The sequence below is a fragment of the Lagenorhynchus albirostris genome, chromosome 2, assembly GCF_949774975.1.
Source record: "Lagenorhynchus albirostris chromosome 2, mLagAlb1.1, whole genome shotgun sequence".
NCBI classification, from domain to species: Eukaryota; Metazoa; Chordata; class Mammalia; order Artiodactyla; family Delphinidae; genus Lagenorhynchus; species Lagenorhynchus albirostris.
Genome location: NC_083096.1, coordinates 107,342,229 through 107,360,377, shown reverse-complemented (window position 1 = coordinate 107,360,377; position 18,149 = coordinate 107,342,229). Strand labels below are relative to the sequence as shown.

At 39.8% G+C, this 18,149-nt stretch overlaps 3 protein-coding genes across 3 annotated transcripts in view; 2 read left to right on the top strand and 1 right to left on the bottom strand.

The window, feature by feature from the left end:
* Window positions 1-1,191: 1,191 nt before the first annotated feature.
* LOC132514633 (THO complex subunit 5 homolog) lies at window positions 1,192-3,525 on the bottom strand. The gene is given in 4 exon segments (XM_060139596.1): window positions 1,192-2,120; window positions 2,122-2,925; window positions 3,157-3,304; window positions 3,307-3,525. Coding segments are annotated over 4 exon segments (1,851 nt in total). The 5' UTR covers window positions 3,449-3,525; the 3' UTR covers window positions 1,192-1,363.
* A 3,499-nt stretch (window positions 3,526-7,024) lies between these two features.
* Window positions 7,025-16,797, top strand: LOC132514634 (DBIRD complex subunit ZNF326-like). The gene is made up of 4 exons (XM_060139597.1): window positions 7,025-7,173; window positions 9,101-9,145; window positions 16,551-16,586; window positions 16,682-16,797. The coding sequence occupies exons 1-4, from the start codon at window positions 7,158-7,160 to the stop codon at window positions 16,795-16,797; spliced, it is 213 nt and encodes a 70-aa protein (XP_059995580.1). The 5' UTR covers window positions 7,025-7,157.
* The window catches only part of LOC132515509 (DBIRD complex subunit ZNF326-like), an 82,712-nt gene continuing 81,244 nt past the window's right edge, over window positions 16,682-18,149 (top strand). Inside the window, exon 1 of the mRNA XM_060141913.1 lies at window positions 16,682-16,793. The gene's annotated coding sequence lies outside the window, so the exon portion shown is untranslated. The remainder of the gene's footprint in view (window positions 16,794-18,149) is intronic.

Genomic DNA, 18,149 nt, shown 5'->3' with positions numbered 1-18,149 from the left:
TATTTTACATTATAGAAGTGCTCAAGAAATTTGGAGACTATAGGAGAACAAATAGGTATGTCTCTGTGCATATAAAAAGTCATCACACAAAGAGTCACTGTTCATGTTTTGGGATTTTTCTTTCCATTTTATTTTCATACTTTGTCTTTTAAAAAAATTATTGACATTGCTCTTGTCAGATTCCATACACAATTTCATATCCTGCTTTTCAAATATACCGTTATAATAAGCTTTTTCATCCTTTGATTCAGCCTTTAAAAGTTATCTCTAAAAATGAAACCTAGTGAAATGAGGCAAACAGGGAAATTTATATCCACAATTAAACCAGAATAGAAATTCAGGTACCTGTAGAGCACCAGCCCACAGGAATATTCTCCACCCTGTTTCTATTTGGAACACTCAGACCAGCAGTATCTAGAACATGTGCTCAATTTCTGCAGCCGAATTTTGACTATATTTGGTATGTGGTGCCCTCTACTGGCTTTCCCAGGATTGTGCCTTTTTTCTGTTTGTAAACTATGTGTTTTAATAAGGACTCTAAAGGGAGTTACATTGTATGTGTGCAAGTTTGAATTTTGCATGTCTGTATTTTTATTAATATGTGTAGCCTTAATGTAGAATTGAATCTATCTTAATATTGGATCTGACTGTGGGTCTGTTTCCTTTTTATTTATTCCACAAACATTTTAGAGTCTACCATGTGCCAGGCAGGGGTATTGTGCTAGGGGGCTGGAGACATAAAGATGAAATCTCCACCTTCAAGTGGCTCATTATCTATCCCAGGCAGGATAACCTACTTAACATGCCTTGGATATTCCAGCAGAAGAACCTGACTCCGTATAGATCCTTGTCCTCCTCTATCTAGGAAAATCATCCTCTTCAATGAAGCATGCAGCTTTGGGACAGACACATGTGGCAGAGCCAGGAAGAAAGAGGACACCTTTCCAGAAGGGCAGATCCACCAAATCAATTCTGGCCATCAGTGGGGTTGACAGATGTCAGAGACAGCTTGCTCTCAATTTACTTAGGAAATTAAAATTTATGATGGACTATAACATGTTAATAGATAAAATGAGTGGCAATAATTCAGAGGTTTAATTGAGCTCCTATAAGGGAATAAACCTCATTTTCTAGAAATGTAAACTTTATATAATATGTACCTAAGGAAGGGAGGTAATTATTACTTTTTTTTATATGTATAACTCATTCATTTTGTTATAAAGCAGAAACTAACACACCATTGTAAAGCAACTATACTTCAATAAAGATGTAAAAAAAAAAAAAAAGAGCCACATGTGCGCCAGGGCAGAAAGCAGAGGCACAGCAGTTGGGTCTGGGGGGAAACAACAGGCCGAGTGGGAGGTCAGCGATGGCTGAAGAATCCTTGAGGGTGGTTATATTTAAACGGCTTCATCCTGCTGGGGCCCCTGAAAAGCCGCAGACACATTTTCTCCTGGGGAAATTCCTTGGGCCCCTCCACGCTGTCATCGTGGCTCTCCGTCTCCAGGTAGACGTCCAGCAGCACACACAGACACTGCAGCTGGTTCGTCAAGAGCTGGTGGCCGGGCCGGGGGCCGCACAGCTCCTTGTAGCACACATTGACCTCACTCTCCACGGCCCGAATATTGTCATCGTCGTTGTTGGTTTTCTCCCCTTTCCAGTTCAGACAGAGCTGGAAAATGGGTGGGATGGAGGAGTAGCCGGGGTTCAGCACCATGGCAGCCTGGAGCTTAGCCGTGCCCCTTTCCACAAGTGCCATATAGTAGAGATTGGTGTCCCCAGCCAGTCCCGCCTCCACAATGTCTTTGGTAAAATGCAGCTCCGTATAATCCTCATGGGCAATCGTCACCCACTTCACCAGGCGAGAGACAACCTTTGCAGGGAAGAGGTACTGGCAGTCACTGGTAACTGGCATGATGCCGTGTTCCAGGGAGGCAAACCACTTGTGGCGGGCCAGGCGGGACTGCGCCCTGGTCTTCAGCGGTTTCATGGTGGTCTCCATGTGGCTGGCGCTCAGAGAGTGGTCAGCGATCACAGTGTGCTGGGGCTGCTCTTTGGGGAAGTGGAGGCCACCCAGCTTCTGCACCCACAAATAGGGATGCCCTAAGTCAAGTATGTAGGATGCCAACTTTATCAAACTGATACTGATTGGCTGGATTTGGAGTTTTCTTTCCATGATCCCCAGGATACAAACAGCTCAGGACTGAGTCAGGAGACAGCAAGTCACCGGCACTGATGGGGGTGATCAGTTCTGTGGCGGTTGTCACTTTGGCTTTTACCGTCATGATGTTGAGGTTCATGAGGTAGTAGAAAGTCAGGTGCAGTTCACTGTCATCTTTGCACCCCAGGTCCAGCATGACGGACAGCGGGTGCCTCTTCAGCATCTCCTTGCGCTTGTCTTGCCCATACACAGTGGCTTGGACATAGAGGGGAGGAGGTAGGTGTCGGGCTGTCTCATACTGCTTGTGAGCTTGGTCGAAGGGCATAAACAGTTACTCCTGCACCGGTAGGGAAGCCTGCATGATGCTGTTGAGACGAGGCTGGAGGCTACTCAGGTACTCCTTCTTTACTTCAGTCTCCTTAAGGATCTTCTCCTTGTTGGACAGGCACTCTCGGTACTTCTCCACCAGCCTTTTCCGCTGCTCCAGCTCCCAGTCCAGACGTGCAAGGGTCTGCTGGTGAGGGTCTCCCATGGTGACTTCCGCCTTGCTGATATCTGGAGGAGCCTCCTCTAAGCTGACCCGATCGATTTCTTCGTGATTTGACTTAAACTCCAGACATTTGATGATCTCCTTCTGCAGGTGCATCACCTCATACAACAGGTTCTGGAGCTGCAGGTGATAGGCGTCCACTTTCTGCTCGGCCTCATGAGTCTGATCTCTTCCTTTCTTCAACCTGATGTGGGCTAATCGGTTAAGCTTTTTTTTTTTTTTTTTTTTTTTTTTTTTGTGGTACGCGGGCCTCTCACTGTTGTGGCCTCTCCCGTTGCGGAGCACAGGCTCCGGATGTGCAGGCTCAGCGGCCATGGCTCACGGGCCTAGCCGCTCCGCGGCATGTGGGATCTTCCCGGACCGGGGCACGAACCCGTGTCCCCTACATCGGCAGGTGGACTCTCAACCACTGCGCCACCAGGGAAGGCCCGGGTTAAGCTTTTTTAGAGTCATGAAATGCACACAGCTCTGGATCCTCCGATCTTCGATCTCAACTGCCGCATCCTTGTCTCCCCTGCTCCTCAGGTCCTGGATCTCGGCCATGAGCCTCTGCAACTCCTGGCACGTGTACTTGTACAGCTCATAGTCTCTGCAGGGTCCCACAGGTCCACCTCAGCCTCCTCGCTGTAGTATTTACCTTCCTGTTCAGTGTCAGAACGATTATGCTTCCCTTCAGCTGGAGCTCCATCACTTCGGATCACTTTGGGCTTTCGATTTTTGCTCGATTCCGATGACATGGTTGTTTGGTGAAGTCAGGAGGAAACAGCAGAGACCTCAGAGGTGGCTGTGAACATTAATGCAGGAGGTGCTCCACTGGGGCAGGCAATGAAGATGATCTGAGAGCAGGGCACACTGCACCCCGACCTGTCCCGGCCAGCGAGCCACTTCCCGCGGCTCGCGCACCATAGAGCAATTATTACGTTTTGAAAGCACTTTGCATTTTAAATTTTACCTCCATTTTGGGGGGAGGAAATGCATATGAAACTAATGGAGTTTTTCTAATCTGAGGAAGGCCTAAAACATAGAACAAAGTGAGGAATCTCTAAAGCCTTCTTGATCACTTCTTTTGGTATGCAGTTTCTTTTACCACATTATGTGCAATTATGCAAATGATAGGTTAGCAAACCCCTTCCCATGCCCCCTTTTTAACCTGAGGACCCTGATGATGATGCTGGGTCTACAAGGTTGAATCCATACACCAATTGACCCAAGCATGACTATATAATATTTATCCTGAATATGAAACCAGTTTATATAATATTGTACATCAACTATACCTCAAAAAAATTTTTTTAAAAATATGGAACCAGCAATTACTCATTATGTGTTCTTGGATGAGTAACTTTCTTTTTAATTTGTCTTACACACCCTGTTCTCTTTTATTTTCCAAGGGACTCTGCCAGTCTGGCGTTTACCAACCTTCTACCTCTTGCGAAATATGTGGAGGATGAAATGATATAAGACTTTGTACAAAACATTGGCCCCTCAGGGTAAAAATCTAGCAAAGTACAGACCCTGGGAGGAAGGAAAGAGACAACAATGAAGAAAAGGATGTTTGGCACATAGTTGGTGCTTATCCAATATTTGTTCCATAAGTGAATTAGGGGATGATGTGATAGTCTCTCAAGTATTATGGGGTGTCTCAGGCACTGCCACCTGCCTCTTCAAGAACACTTCCTATTTGGGAAGGAGGAAGGAAGGAGGGAAGAGACACATGTATTCTGGCTCTCCAGGCGTTTGTGCTGAGGTCAGGTTTCTTCTGGAGTTAGGAGTTCCTTGTCTGGCATTTTTCTTTTTCAGGGGAGTAAGGTAGGGGTGTGTGTGTGTGTGTGTGTGTGTGTGTGTGAGCACGTACATATGCGTGTGTGCACATGATACACAAATATAAATAGTGACCCAATGTTTATTTCCTTTCACTTATGCCAAGACCTGAAGACCTCACATTACAAAATCATTCCTTTGCCTTGATAACAAGAAAAAAAGTTAAAAACCTCAGGGAGAGCTCCGTTTTAATTGTTAAACTTATGTGCTTGGCACTTAGGATACAAAGAAGACTTAGGTCTAATCTCAAAAGACTTTTAACGTGGAGAGACATAAAGCCAAACAGTATCTGATGCAAGGAAGATAGTGCTGGAGCAGAGGTTGGTCCAGGGAACTCAGAGGAGGGGCTTTTAATAGAGCCCAGGGCCCAGGGCCTTGCTATTCCAAGTCTAGTTCGACTGCCAGCAGCAACATCTCTTGGAAACTTGTGAGAAATGCAGACTCTCCGACTCCAACCCAGACTGACTGAATGTGAATCATATGCTCATTAATATTTGAGAAGTACTGGTCTAGGGGGTGGGGGTGGGATGTGGGAGCGTTTTTTTAAAGGAAATAAATTCTGAACTGTGTTTTGAGGATGAGAAGGGTTAACTAGGGAGTGTTCCAAACAGAGAGAAAAACCTAAGCAAAGTTCAGTGACATGAAAAAGCATTGGGGGCTTCCCTGGTGGCGCAGTGGTTGAGAGTCCGCCTGCCGATGCAGGGGACACGGGTTCGTGCCCCGGTCCGGGAAGATCCCACATGCCGCGGAGCGGCTGGGCCCGTGAGCCATGGCCGCTGAGCCTGCGTCTGGAGCCTGTGCTCCGCAACGGGTGACGTCACAACAGAGAGGCCCGTGTACCGAAAAAAAAAAAAAAAAAAAGCATTGGGGTGTTTTGGGAACTGCAAGTAGCTTAAAATTGCCAATCAAAACGGAAAGAGTAGGGGAGAGAGGAGGAGGGAGAAATGTAGGAAGATGGCAGATCAGGCAGTGGCTAGATCCTGCTGGGTGTGCTCTATGTTAAGGAGCTTTGCCTTCACCTAATCCATGATAGAGAACGCATGATATGTTCAGATTTGCCTTTAGATCACCGTGGCCCTGAAGAGCCTGAGAAGGTCAAGGTGGAAAGGCAGAGAAGTTACTTAGGAAGCTATGGCAATAGTTTGGGAGAGAGATAATGAGAGTCTAACTCAGGTAGTGCAGTGAGCTGGAGAGCAGGGGGCAAATTTAAGACATTTTAGGAGGTAGTAAGCAGATGAGAGACTTCAGTACAGATTGAGGATGGGAGAAGGGGAGTAGCCTGGATGAGTTGCTGGCTTCTGGCTGGGATTAGTAGTGGGTGGTTGCTCATGACGCCACTAATACAGATGAAAGAATAAAGGAGGATGAACAGGTTTGAGGAAGGAAATCATGAGTTCAGTTTTCAACATGTTCTACTCCGGTGAATAGAATACATGTATAGGAGGAAAAAAAAAAAAAAAGAAGAAAACAATAAAAGGGTGGAGAACTGGGTGAATCAATCAGGGTGGAGAAGGAAAGTGATGAGGAAGAAACAGTGCCCTGCCCAGATTTGGGGCTACAGTAATGCAACATAGTATACCTGTGAGTTTTTCCTTCAGTCCTGTTGCTAGGGGCTGCTTTCTCGGAACTTGGTTCCCACAATTGCTTGGACCCCAAAGAAGGGCAAAGGGCTTGATTCATGATTTCCTATCCTGTGATCAACTCATTGTTAACACCATTTGCGCTATTAAAAAAATGTTTTCTAACCTGGAGTTCAAGCTGCTCCAGGGTTAGAATGACCTAACAGTTGTCTTTTTCCACATTGCCTTGTGGGTGAATGACTTTGCCCACTGTCCCCAACACTATTTCCAAAGTGACAATAATACAATGTTAATAAGTATGTGTGTTTGCCCGTTGTTGTTCTTCCAGTTCTGGATGACTCCTGCCACAAATCTTCCCTGTCTGTTAACTTTTACTTTTATTTTGCACCTTGAAACTCAGAACTTGATCATGGCCTGTCTTGGATCATACTCATAATTGTTTCCTATTTAGCAATCTGTTCTCCTCTGCTCACAGAGTTCTAAAAACGTCCTGGACTTCTGCGTCTCCACGACAGAAACTCCATAAGGATTTTAACATTTTCCGATCAGTCATCACCAGCCAATAAAAAGCAAAATGTCGGCACGTGGTATAATACATTAGTTCGGGCTGGAGGAAGGTATTCCAACCAGATCTTTTCGCTCTTGCCAGAATCAAACATGGCGGGCCGCAGCTAGACCTTCCAGAACACCCAGCTCTCTTTCCCACGACCCCGGCCAGTCTGTGGGGCTCCTTTTTTTTCCACCTTCCTTACCCCTCGTCCGCTCCTAAAGGGTCAGCACCTGGGAGCGTGACAGCAGACCTGCTTCCCGCCCCCACTCCAGGGCCCGCCCACCAGCCCGCTCCAGCCAATCCCAGGCCGCGCTGCGACGGCCGGCAGCGCCGGCCGGCCCCGCCTCCCAGCCTCGCTGTGGCCTGCGGCTCCCGGGCCGGTAGCGCCGCTCTTGGTCGCGTTTACTGGCTGTGTGTAACCGCGGGTCACGGGCGCTCTCCTTCCGCCACAGCTCAGCCCAGCGCCGCCGAGGCCGTCGGCCCCGAGCCTCCGCCATGGACTTCGAGGACGGTAAGCGCGGCCTCTGGCTGGTCGCCGCGGCGGTGGGAGGCGGGGTGGCCTGCCCCGGGGGTCTGTTTACCGTCTCAAGATGGCCGTGTGGGCTTTGTTCTGCGGGCCCGGAGGCCGCCCGCCCGCCGCGGGCCCGGTGCCCGGAGTCGGCCTCTGTGGGGACCCGCGCGCCCGATCCCCCGGCCCGGCGCCCGCTGTGGCCCGCGACCCTGGAGTTCCGCGCCGGCCTCGGTGTGGGTAAGGACGCGCCTAAAGCGCCGCGGCCTCCGGACTCGGCCCCAGACTGGTCCCCGCCCCGCTGCGTGGAAATTGCCCGGACGCTTCCAACTTCCCGGTCTCGGGCTAAGCGGCAAGCGGGCCTCCCTTGCCGCGGCTCGCACTCGCGACGTGGGCAGCGACCCAGATCGTCCTTTTAGTCAATGCCCAAACCCAGGTTACTTCTCGCCGGATAGGATTTTCAGAGGCTTGTTCACGGTCGTGTGCCTGGTTGTCTTAGTTTAAGATGAGTTTAAAGGGCATCTGTAAGTGATAAGTATAAGTAGATCTCTATCCAGAATGGAAAGTAAGGTATTTCTGGTTAGCAAACTGGGATATTTATCCACCAACAAACATTGCCTGGGCCTTAATCCCTAATTTGAAATATGTCTGTGAACCAAAGCTTTTTTGTCTGGACGGTGTATGGATGGGACTTAAGCTAGTCAGAATTCTGGCACAGCATCACATGCCCTTCAAATTCAGACCTGTGCACAACCGCCTGTGTTGGACTTGCTGTTTAAATAAACCGTATTTTAGCAGTACCTTTCAGTCGTCTCTCAGGCCAGTTCTTTAAAGCATTTTCATAGGCTCACGAAGTAAAATTAATTTGCTTTTCAACTTGTCTTCAAATCTTGGCCAACTTTATAGGAACGGGTGTCAAGGTAAAATGAGTACGTAATGACAGCTTTAGGGAGACATGAGAAGGGGTGTGAATAAACTGAATTTAGTCCTGAGTAACCAGGCATTTCTAAATAAAATCAGTTCACTACCTAGTTCTAAGCCTCTAACCCAACCCCCAGAATTATCTTTGAATGTGCTGTGAGTCCGACTAAATGATCTTTTGATCTTTGATTTGATTTCATGCCACGAAGAGTTAAAGATATCAAATCTAAGTATATGAAAGGGGATTGGAATAACCTTTTTGTGGATAGTTTTAAGTTACTTTGAAACAGGAAGTTTAGATATTAACAGTAGCACACTGGTGTTTTTTTTGTTTTAGTTGGACTTTGACTAATCCTGTGTAGTGTAGTTGGATTCTGTTGTATCCAAATGACCACTCTGTTAAATTCTTTTCTTTCAGTATTTATTAGTAAAATTAACTAAAGGATTTAACAATTGCCGAATTCGTTTTGACAGAGAAATTATCAATATGATTTTTTGGTGGTGATGCCACATCCTGGGTAGATGTAGCACCACACATATATACATATATGTATATACATTTCTCAGATAAGATCTTGAAATCTTTAGAGAGCAAATTAAGTGCTAAAAGAAATATCAACTTGGAAAAAATTATATATTACATAGAATCAATTCTCAGATGTCCCTGCTTTTTGCATTATTTGATACATATTTGCCTTCCTTTTTGTTACTCCATATAAATCAGTACTGGATCCCCTTTTTTGGATGTTATTATATATCAGGTTTTATAAACTAATTTTTACATTACCATGATTTATTTGGATGATAAACTTGCCATTTGGGGAGATAGTGAAAAGAAAGGGATATGTATTTTCCCATATGAAATATTTATAATTATTTACACCCTATTTTGCAGATAATTGCATTAATGGCATTTTAAAAATTGTGTTTGTTTTTAGTAGATGGGTATATAATTTCAGATTTTTGCTAATATTGAACTAATTCCTTTCTGTTAAATGTGTCTTCATAGATTACACTCACTCTGCTTGCAGAAATACTTATCAGAGCTTTAATGGTGAGTATCCTCTTTCATTTGCTCTGAAATAAGTTAAGGGAATGCATTTCAGTTTTTCTCTTCATCCATATAAAGTACCAGTGTAAAAAGGGAATTGTGCCTTGTTTCAGGCATTGTTTGGTCTCTTCATGTATCAGCGTTAATGTTGTTATAATATATATATTATTTGAGTTAGATAATTTGGGATCAGAAAAACTTAGGACTATTGAGATTAATTTGACTCTGTTTTATTTGAATTATGAATCCTTTAATTTATTCCAAAAGGCCCTGACTGCAACTGAGTGAGGACTTAACAAGCAGCTAGCTGAGTTATTTTTGTTGAATTAGAGGTTTTGGTATTGAGTAAAGTAGATTAAGTGGATTATTGGCTTTGTTTTATACTGCTTCTTTTGTAACATTTTGACCTTGTTTTTGAGGTCATTTGCTTTAATGTGTCCAAATGTGTTAGTATATAAAGAACTGTCTAGAGGAGCACATAAAGAAGCCTGATTGTTTATTGACATAAGAGTTGTGACTACAGAGCTAGGTAAAATCATAAGAGGTATGCAGCATACAATTGGGGTGGTGTTTTGATAGTTATTAGAGTTAAGGCTTTACCAGTCAGGATAATAACACAAAAAGAACATGGAACAATTCAAAGAGGTTAAAAAGCATTATATGAATGACACCAGGGAGTGGAATTAAATATCCTAATTGCCGGAGAAATGTAAAATTCAACTGTTGTACAGGATGTAATATATTCACTAAATAAAACTGAAGTAAATGTACTACTACGTAAAGAAGACCATGTCATTTTATGGGAATAATTAGCATTCAGTTAATTTCTATTTATCGTCTCTAAGAATTTAGAGAAACTTTGAATTTGATGTTGACTAAAAAGGTTAAACATATAGGAAGTAGTCAATGTATATTGAGTGCTGAAAAATATATTTTCGAGCAGCAGAGTGATATAATAAAATTACCAGAAGAAGTTTAATTTGCATCCACATGTAGGTTAGATTGAAAACTGGAAAATTATCAAGAAGGCTGTTTCGTAAATTCAGTTGTAAGGATTTTAGACCTTGAACTTGGGAGGTGATGATAGTAATTTAAAAAATATTAATCTATTTCTTGAGAAAATTAGCAGAACTTTCAGGCTGCCTAGTAGTGAGTAGAAAATTGAGAAGGATGAATAAAAATGAATCCAGGATTTTAAACTGGAGTCAGTAGGACTAGTACTTTCAGCAAAGAGGTTTGGAATAATAGAAGGCCATGATCTCCAGTAGGATGTAAGAGAGAGTTGAATTTAATGCCTAAATATAGGGCTTTGAGATGCAGAATCATAGAGGGCCAGAAGTTTATTTTCTTAATGTACAGTGTTGCAAAAAGAGTTTCAGAAATTTCTGTTACTACTGTTATGACCTTCTTTTTAAAACATGCACTTTATTTTTAATTGAAGTGTAATTGACATATAACATATTTCAGGTGTACAACATCATGATCCCACATTTGTATACATTGTGAGATGATCACAATAAGTCTAGTTACCATCTATCACCATACATAGTTTTCCTGTAATGAGAACTTTTAAGATTTACTTTCTTAGCAACTGTCAAATATGCAATACACTATTACTAACTATAGTCACTGTGCTATACATTACATCCCCATGACTTGTTTATTTTATAACTGGAAGTTTGTACCTTCTGACTCCCTTCACCCATTTCACCCACTCCTATACCTACCCCCCTTCCCTGGCAACCACCAATCTGTTATATCCACAAGCTTGGCTTTTTTGTTTGTTTTGTTTTGATTTGATTTGGTTTTTTTAGATTCTACATATAAGTGAAATCATACAATATTTATCTTTCTTTGTCTGATTTATTTCACTTAGCATATGCCCTCAAGGTCTATCCGTGTTGCAAATGGCAAGATTCCATTCTTTTTCATGGCTAAGTAATATTTCATGTATATACATACATATATATCACATCACATTATCTTATCCATTAATCTATAGATGGGCACTTGGGTTATTCCATATCTTAGCTATTGTAAATAATACTGCAGTGAAAATGGGGGTGCATATATCTTTCCAAATTAGTTTTTTACTAATGTTATGACTTATTTTTCTCTTAATTTTAGTTCCAACAGTGGTTCTCATTTAAGGGTGATTGTTAGACTTCCCTGTGGAGCTGTCTCAAAGTGTATCTGTTTAGGTCATACTCTAGTCCCCTTGAATCTTAATTTTTAGGGTAAATGGTCCCAACTATGTAGGTTTTAAAGAACTACTTTGAATGATTTTGGAATGCACCTTTAGGTAAACACCACTGCTTGACACCACTTTGAGGTCTGAGTTATCTACATTTTATAAATGAGGAACTTAATTTCAGGGATGTAATTTGACTTCAACAGATATTTATTGAGTGCTATGTATCAGATATTGTTCTTGGAGCTATCAATATAGCAGTGAACAAAATGGACAAATATTCCTGCCTTTGTGAAGTGTACAGTCTAGTGGGGTGAAATAGACAGTAAACAAGAAGTAATATATATTGTACTATTGCAATTGCTAGGAGAATAATAACACAGGGCAGGGTGTGTGTGTGTGTGTGTGTGTGTGTGTGTGTGTGTGTGTGCGCGCGCGCGCGCGCATGTGTTACAATTTTAAAGAGATAAGCTAGGGAAAGCCTCACTAAAAGGGTAACTTTTGAGCATAGATTTGAGGGAGGTGAGGATGCAAGCCATGAAGCTATCTAGGGGAAGAATGCTGTAGACTTTAGGAAATAAAAGGTGTGTAGTAGTTACCAGTTGAAGCCAACAATGCATTGATTGTTAGTGTTGTATTTTCCAGCGACTGAAATGAAGTAGAAGACACTGGAAAACATGTCAAGCTACAAATTTCTTGGAAGGAAGTTGTATTTCCAGTGTCTTCATATTTCCTTCTTGCTTTAAAATAGTTCTTTTTATATAAATAGCAGACAAAAAAAGGGAAAGCATTTTGGGTAGAGGGAAAGCAGGAACAAAGGTAAGGCTGAGTACACTGTGCTTCAGAGAGACTTAAGAAGATGAGCTTGACTACAGCAGATGATTTTTGCTGAGTAATCTTAAAACAAGGTTAGAATAGTGAGGTGTAGCCAGAAGGCATTGAAAGTCAAAGACAATTTGCTTATATCTAGGAAGCAATAGAAAGTGAAGACCTGAAAGAGTTGAGGGTGTGAGCAACACAGATACAGAAGAAGAGCATTCCATGCAGAGGGAATAGCAGGTGCAAAAATGGATATATGCCTGTTGTAGTCTAGGAACAGCAAGGGACCTAGTATAGCTAGAGTGGAGTAAGGGGAGACCATAGATGATGAAATTAAGAGGCAATGGGGTAGATAAAGTTAAGAGGTAATGGGCAGGATTTCTCAACTTTGGCACTGTTGGCATTTTGGACTAGATAATTTTTCGTTGTTGGGGGAATGTGCTGTGCATTGTGGAATGTTTTAGCAGCATCCTTGGCCTGTGTCATTTGATGCAGGTAGCACCCACTACCCATTTTGGTGACAGCCAAAAATGTTTTCAGACATTACTAAATGTCCTCTGGGGGGCAAAATTGCCCGTGAGTAAGGGCCACTGGTGTAGGGCCTTATAGATTATCTTAAGGCTTTAGCTTTTACTTGGAGTAAGATGGGAAGCCATTGGAAAGTACTGAGCATTGAACAATTTGACTTACATTTTAACAGAATTCTTCTAGCTATTTTCTTCACAATAAACAGAAAGGGAGCAAAAGTGGAAGCAGGAAAACCAGTTGGGAGGCTGTTGCAATAATGTAGGTGAGAGATGCTGGTGGCCTACATCATGATGCTAGTAGTGTGGAGGTGGTAAAAAGTGGTCTCATTCATGACTTAGTGTCATACAACTTGTTAGTTATTTTGATCATAAGTCAGTTGTTTTTTCATACTACTCCACAGCTCTTATCTTTTGATTTAATTATACATGAGTTTTAACATTTGTTGAGCTTATCATTTATATGATAATCAAAGCAATAGAACAGATTTGATTTAAAATATGTCCGTTTAATTTTTGAGTGAGTTACTTTCATTTAATATATTTTTTTATTCAGAAATAGTTGATGGAATACTATATGTTTCAGGTGTATAACATAGTGATTCACAATTTTTAAAGGTTATATTCCATTTATAGGTATTGTAAAATACTGGCTGTATTCCCTGTGTTGTACAGTATATCCTTGTTCTTATTTAATATTAATAGTAAAGGTATGTTATAGTCTTACAACTTTATTTTTAAAGTGATTTTTAAATTCCTTTGGTAACCTGGAAGAATATAGTTTATATATAAATGGTCATCTTATAGAATCTATATCCCTATAATCACACTGATTATATGCAATACGTATAAAGACTTTTCCTCTTTTCCTTTTTAATTAACTGAATAGTAACAGTAGTATGAACAGTAAGCCCAAGTCATTGCTGTATAAGGGTAGCTCTATTAATTTTTGTGTACTCCACAGTGCCTGGCACAAGGTGAGTGTGCAATAAATGTTAGTAATTTATGACTCTGTAGTGAAATAAAAACACACAGAATCAAAAAACTGAAAGATTTAGTATCCAAAGGCAGCCTCTGCTGACTCAAAATAGAAATGAGCAGAAATAACAAAATACAAGTTTTTTTGTTTTGTGTACCTAACTGAACCTAACTCTAAAATTACATTTTAATATGAGGCCTTTAGAGGAAAGCTTTTTATTTTGAAAACTTTATTTTAATGTTGAAATTGTCCCCTATATGAGATATGAGCAAATTATATTGTATAATTACCAACTTTAAAGACAGATAACTATTTTATCAGTTTAGAACTGTGTTATCTGATATGGTAGACACTAACCACGTATGACTATTGAGCGCTTGCAGTGTGGAGAGTCTGTATTGAGGTATGCTGTCTTAGTCTTAGTATGAACTTGACTTGAAGTCTTAGTATGAACAAAAAACAATGTAAAATATCTCAGTACTTTCTGTATATTGATAAACTTTTTGTTATATTAAAATACATTTGTATGCCTTGCACTTTGGATCTTTTTACGATTTATGATCCTGTAATATCAGGCATTAGTTATTTGAAAAGTACTGGTTTATTGAGTTATTCAGATTTTCCAGATATTGACAGATTTTATTGTACAGTGTAAAAAGTCATATTCAGTAATACTAGTATCAACTTTATCAGAAAAACCTTTAAGTATTGGGAAGCTGTCAAGCTCAAGTTTTATAAAATTCTAATTTTCACTTGAGAGCTTGAATTTCATCTTTGGCAACAAATATTGTTACCTATTTTCTTTGAAGTGAGTTTCACTTCATTTTTGAGAAAGTGTCTGCCAGATGCTCAAGTTTGAAAGCCATAGTTTTTGAATGTCAGTCTTTCCTTTTAGTAAAAATAGTATTCCTTGTAAAAAGTGGCTAATTCAGTGGCTTTTCCTGGAGAGAACTATGGCACTTAATGGAACTTTATGCACTGATATGCAGCAAAATTGCTTTACATATACTTTCCATTTTACTGCGCAGAATATCATAAAGAGAGTGTACTCAAAGGTCATGATTTAATAAAATTAATAACTCTTACTGCTTCATCAAGGACATTCTTTAAGCAATGATGGCATTTTTATTATTTTTTACTGCAAGTGTGCAGTACAACTACTAGTGTGGTCTGGTGTCACTGCCTTGATTTGTGCTATAGCACCAACAGTTTTATCCACCAGTGCTTTTGCATCTTCAGTGCAAAAAAATTTTCAACACTGTGAAAAAAGGCAGATAATATCTTAGTACTATTTATAAAAATAGTTTGACCTTGTGGACCCTCTGAAGGGGTCCTGGCAACTCTCAGTAATCAACAGGCTATTGAAAACTGCTGTCCTAGGGTGCATAAAAAATTTGTGAAAAATCAGACCCTGACCACAAGTCTAGTGTACATTTAAAATGCGGCCACAGGACTTCCCTGGCAGTCCAGTTGTTAAGACTTCACGCTTCCAGGGGACACAGGTTCCATCCCTGGTTGGGGAACTAAGATCTCCATATGCTGTGTGGCACAGCCAAAAAAAAAAAAAATGAGGCCACAAATAGCAGAATACTGTATAAGGCAGAGTATCATAAATACCATGTAAGAGCTACAGAGTTTTGTAGACATTCAAAAGAAAGATGATAATCAACTGAGACAACATCAGTAAAAATGTTCTTGAAAGGATTAGTATTTGAAATGGACTTTAAAAGATTAGAAAATTTCAACAAGCTGATATTTGGGGTGGTAGAAGAGAGTGTTTCATGTAGAAGCGACAGCACGAAACTAGAGGGGTGGTTATTTATGAGACTTTAGGAAAATCATTCCATCTCTTTGGACTTTTTAGTTCCATAATCTATAAAATGAAATGATTAAATTTGATCATTTAGGTTGCTTTCAGGTTTAAAGTTGCAAGATTTTGTTATTAGGACCTGAAATCATATTTATATGATTATAATTAAAATTTAGCGTTTTTAAAAAATAAAAATTAATGTATTTGCTCCGTGTATATTCTTACATTTATTAGTGCATAAAACTTGGAGAGGGTGATAAATGAAGGATCTTAAAGGACTTTATAGGAAACACATTCTGAATGGTTTTTAAATTTTTTCAATTTTATAATCATAGTAAATTCATTTTATTACCTCTTTTGTTGTATTTGTTTTTCATGTCAGAGGTTGGGATGTAAGTGGAATTACAGTGTAATAAAATATACTTAAGTGCCTCGATTGTATCATAATTTTTTTAGTGTCTGTATTGCTAGAATTCACATTCATTCCCTTTATTCAAAGTATTTGAGGATTTAAATATTTATAGGCACAGTACCACAGATTGGCCCTACTCTGATTTTACTTTTTAAAGATACCTATTTCAGTTACTGTATGAACTAATTTCAATTGGGCTAATTTAAAATGTGGCTGCTTCTGAGTTTTTAGACATTTTGAGAGGAGTTAGATGTAGAAGACTATACTTGTAACAAAAATTTTTCCTTTTGATGTTATTAAATACTGACTTTTCTTAAGAATAGGAATTATTATGTACCATGTAGCACCTAACACAGGGCCTTATGGTAGTACCCTAGTCAAATAAACATTGGCTATATTGAAGATAATTTTAATATAGAACTTTTTAGTTGATAATGTTTTTCTTTGAAAAATTAGGTTTCATTAGCAAATCTGATTTTTCAGTAGATTATAATCTGTGTGTTTTTTCCTTCAGTGTCTGTTGTGACTTTAGCTTAAATGTTAATGATGAATTATCATCTCAGATGATTGATATGAATATCTTGTGTTTTATGCAAAGATTTATGATTGATATGAATATCTTGTGTTTTATGCAAAGATTCCTGAAGAGACCTTTTGCTATTGACTCTTTTAGGAATGGATCGTGATTATGGCCCCGGATCTTATGGAGGTCTGACATTCAAGGATATTTATCTAAAAATACTTCTTTTGAGTGCCAGTAAAGGTGAGCGTCATTTAATTTTTTTCTTTTTAAACTCTTTGTAGGGATGGATCGTGACTATGGCCATGGATCCTGTGGGGGTCAAAGATCCATGGACTCCTACCTAAACCAGTCATATGGCATGGACAGTCACAGTGGTGGTGGTGGGGGTAGCAGGTAAATTGCTTCATCACTTGGCCAAATAATTAGATGACTGTAAGATTCTGGATATTCTAATTTCCTATTCCTTAGGCATGTGGCGCTACTTGAACTTTGCTATTTAGAATCACCTTAAATGTTGAAAGGTGTTAATGGTTCTAAAAATTATCTCAGCATCACTGGCAGACATTAGGAAAATCTCAGGAAAACCTTTATCATTTCATTATAATAGAGTAAGATTTTCTGTCTTTAGCAGTGAGCATTTTTTTTTCTTCTTTTACTTTTAACTGCTTATCAATCAGAATGTCCTGAACAAATGATATAAAAATGTTATTGGAAATATTATTTGTGAAGCTTTTTCTTATGAATTTCCAAAAATCTTTACTACGGTGGGGTACTCTATAAAGCAGCAAAGCAGTCTTTGACTAGAATGGGTTTAACTGAACCAGTCTAGCAACATTCAGTTTCTAAGAAACATTTAAAATAGTTATTCTTTTAATTTTAAAGTAAGTTACAAGAGCATATTGTAATAATAAAAGTGTTCTTTAAATCATGTCTAGATTATTTATTGGCAGGTACTGCTTATACCAGAAACACTTGTGCTCTAGACTAGGAACATTATATTAAAGCCATGAGTATGATACCTTTTCTTATTTTAATGCAGTAGAATTTAGGTTGTACTTACGTTTCACTGTCAATGCTGTGTAAAGCTTAAACCTAGTTGAACTCCTACAGGCTTTAGGGTTGACCACATTTCAGGTCAAGGGGGGTCTACTTTTTGAGGCACAAAGATTCCTACTAGATATAAGTAAAACTAGTTAGGAAACATTAGAAAGTATTGTCCTTCTTCATAAATTGAAGGATCTGGATTCCTTAAGGATGGACTGAATGATGCTTACTTTTCTTTTTTCTGCTTCAAGTGTGCCATTATGGTTTATAGTAGAGAAAAATCAAGAAAATAGTTACAACAATTTTGCTTACGTGATAGATGTTTTGAAAAATGTAGTTGAAAAGAGGAATAATTTTTATATGGTTACTAGGATTCAGAAGTAAATAGTACCTTCTATTTAGTGATCTGTAAATAATTGAAGTAATGTAACACATTTAAATGTTTTACCATATCTCTTCCTGCCCTATTACATTGTAAATGTAATGTGCGTAAACTATGTAGATGTTATCATTTATCTCGTGTAATTGTGGGCCTTTATAAAACTATGTTGTAAGATAAGCGACTTCTGTAATCCATGCTTCGGTGAGAAGTAAGATGATTTGTTTCTTCTGTTGACTCTATTAAAACCTTGAGGAGACTGTACACTCCCTTTTTTAGAGTAGCTTTATGTGATAATTTTATGTGATACTAGGGAATAATTTTTT

What these genes read in the sequence shown, in the direction of transcription:
- LOC132514634 (XM_060139597.1), top strand. An exon ending in TACTTATCAGAGCTTTAATG is followed by an intron (nt 9,146 to 16,550) that starts GTGAGTATCCTC and finishes TGACTCTTTTAG; the next exon opens with GAATGGATCGTGATTATGGC. An exon ending in TGGCCCCGGATCTTATGGAG is followed by an intron (nt 16,587 to 16,681) that starts GTCTGACATTCA and finishes AACTCTTTGTAG; the next exon opens with GGATGGATCGTGACTATGGC.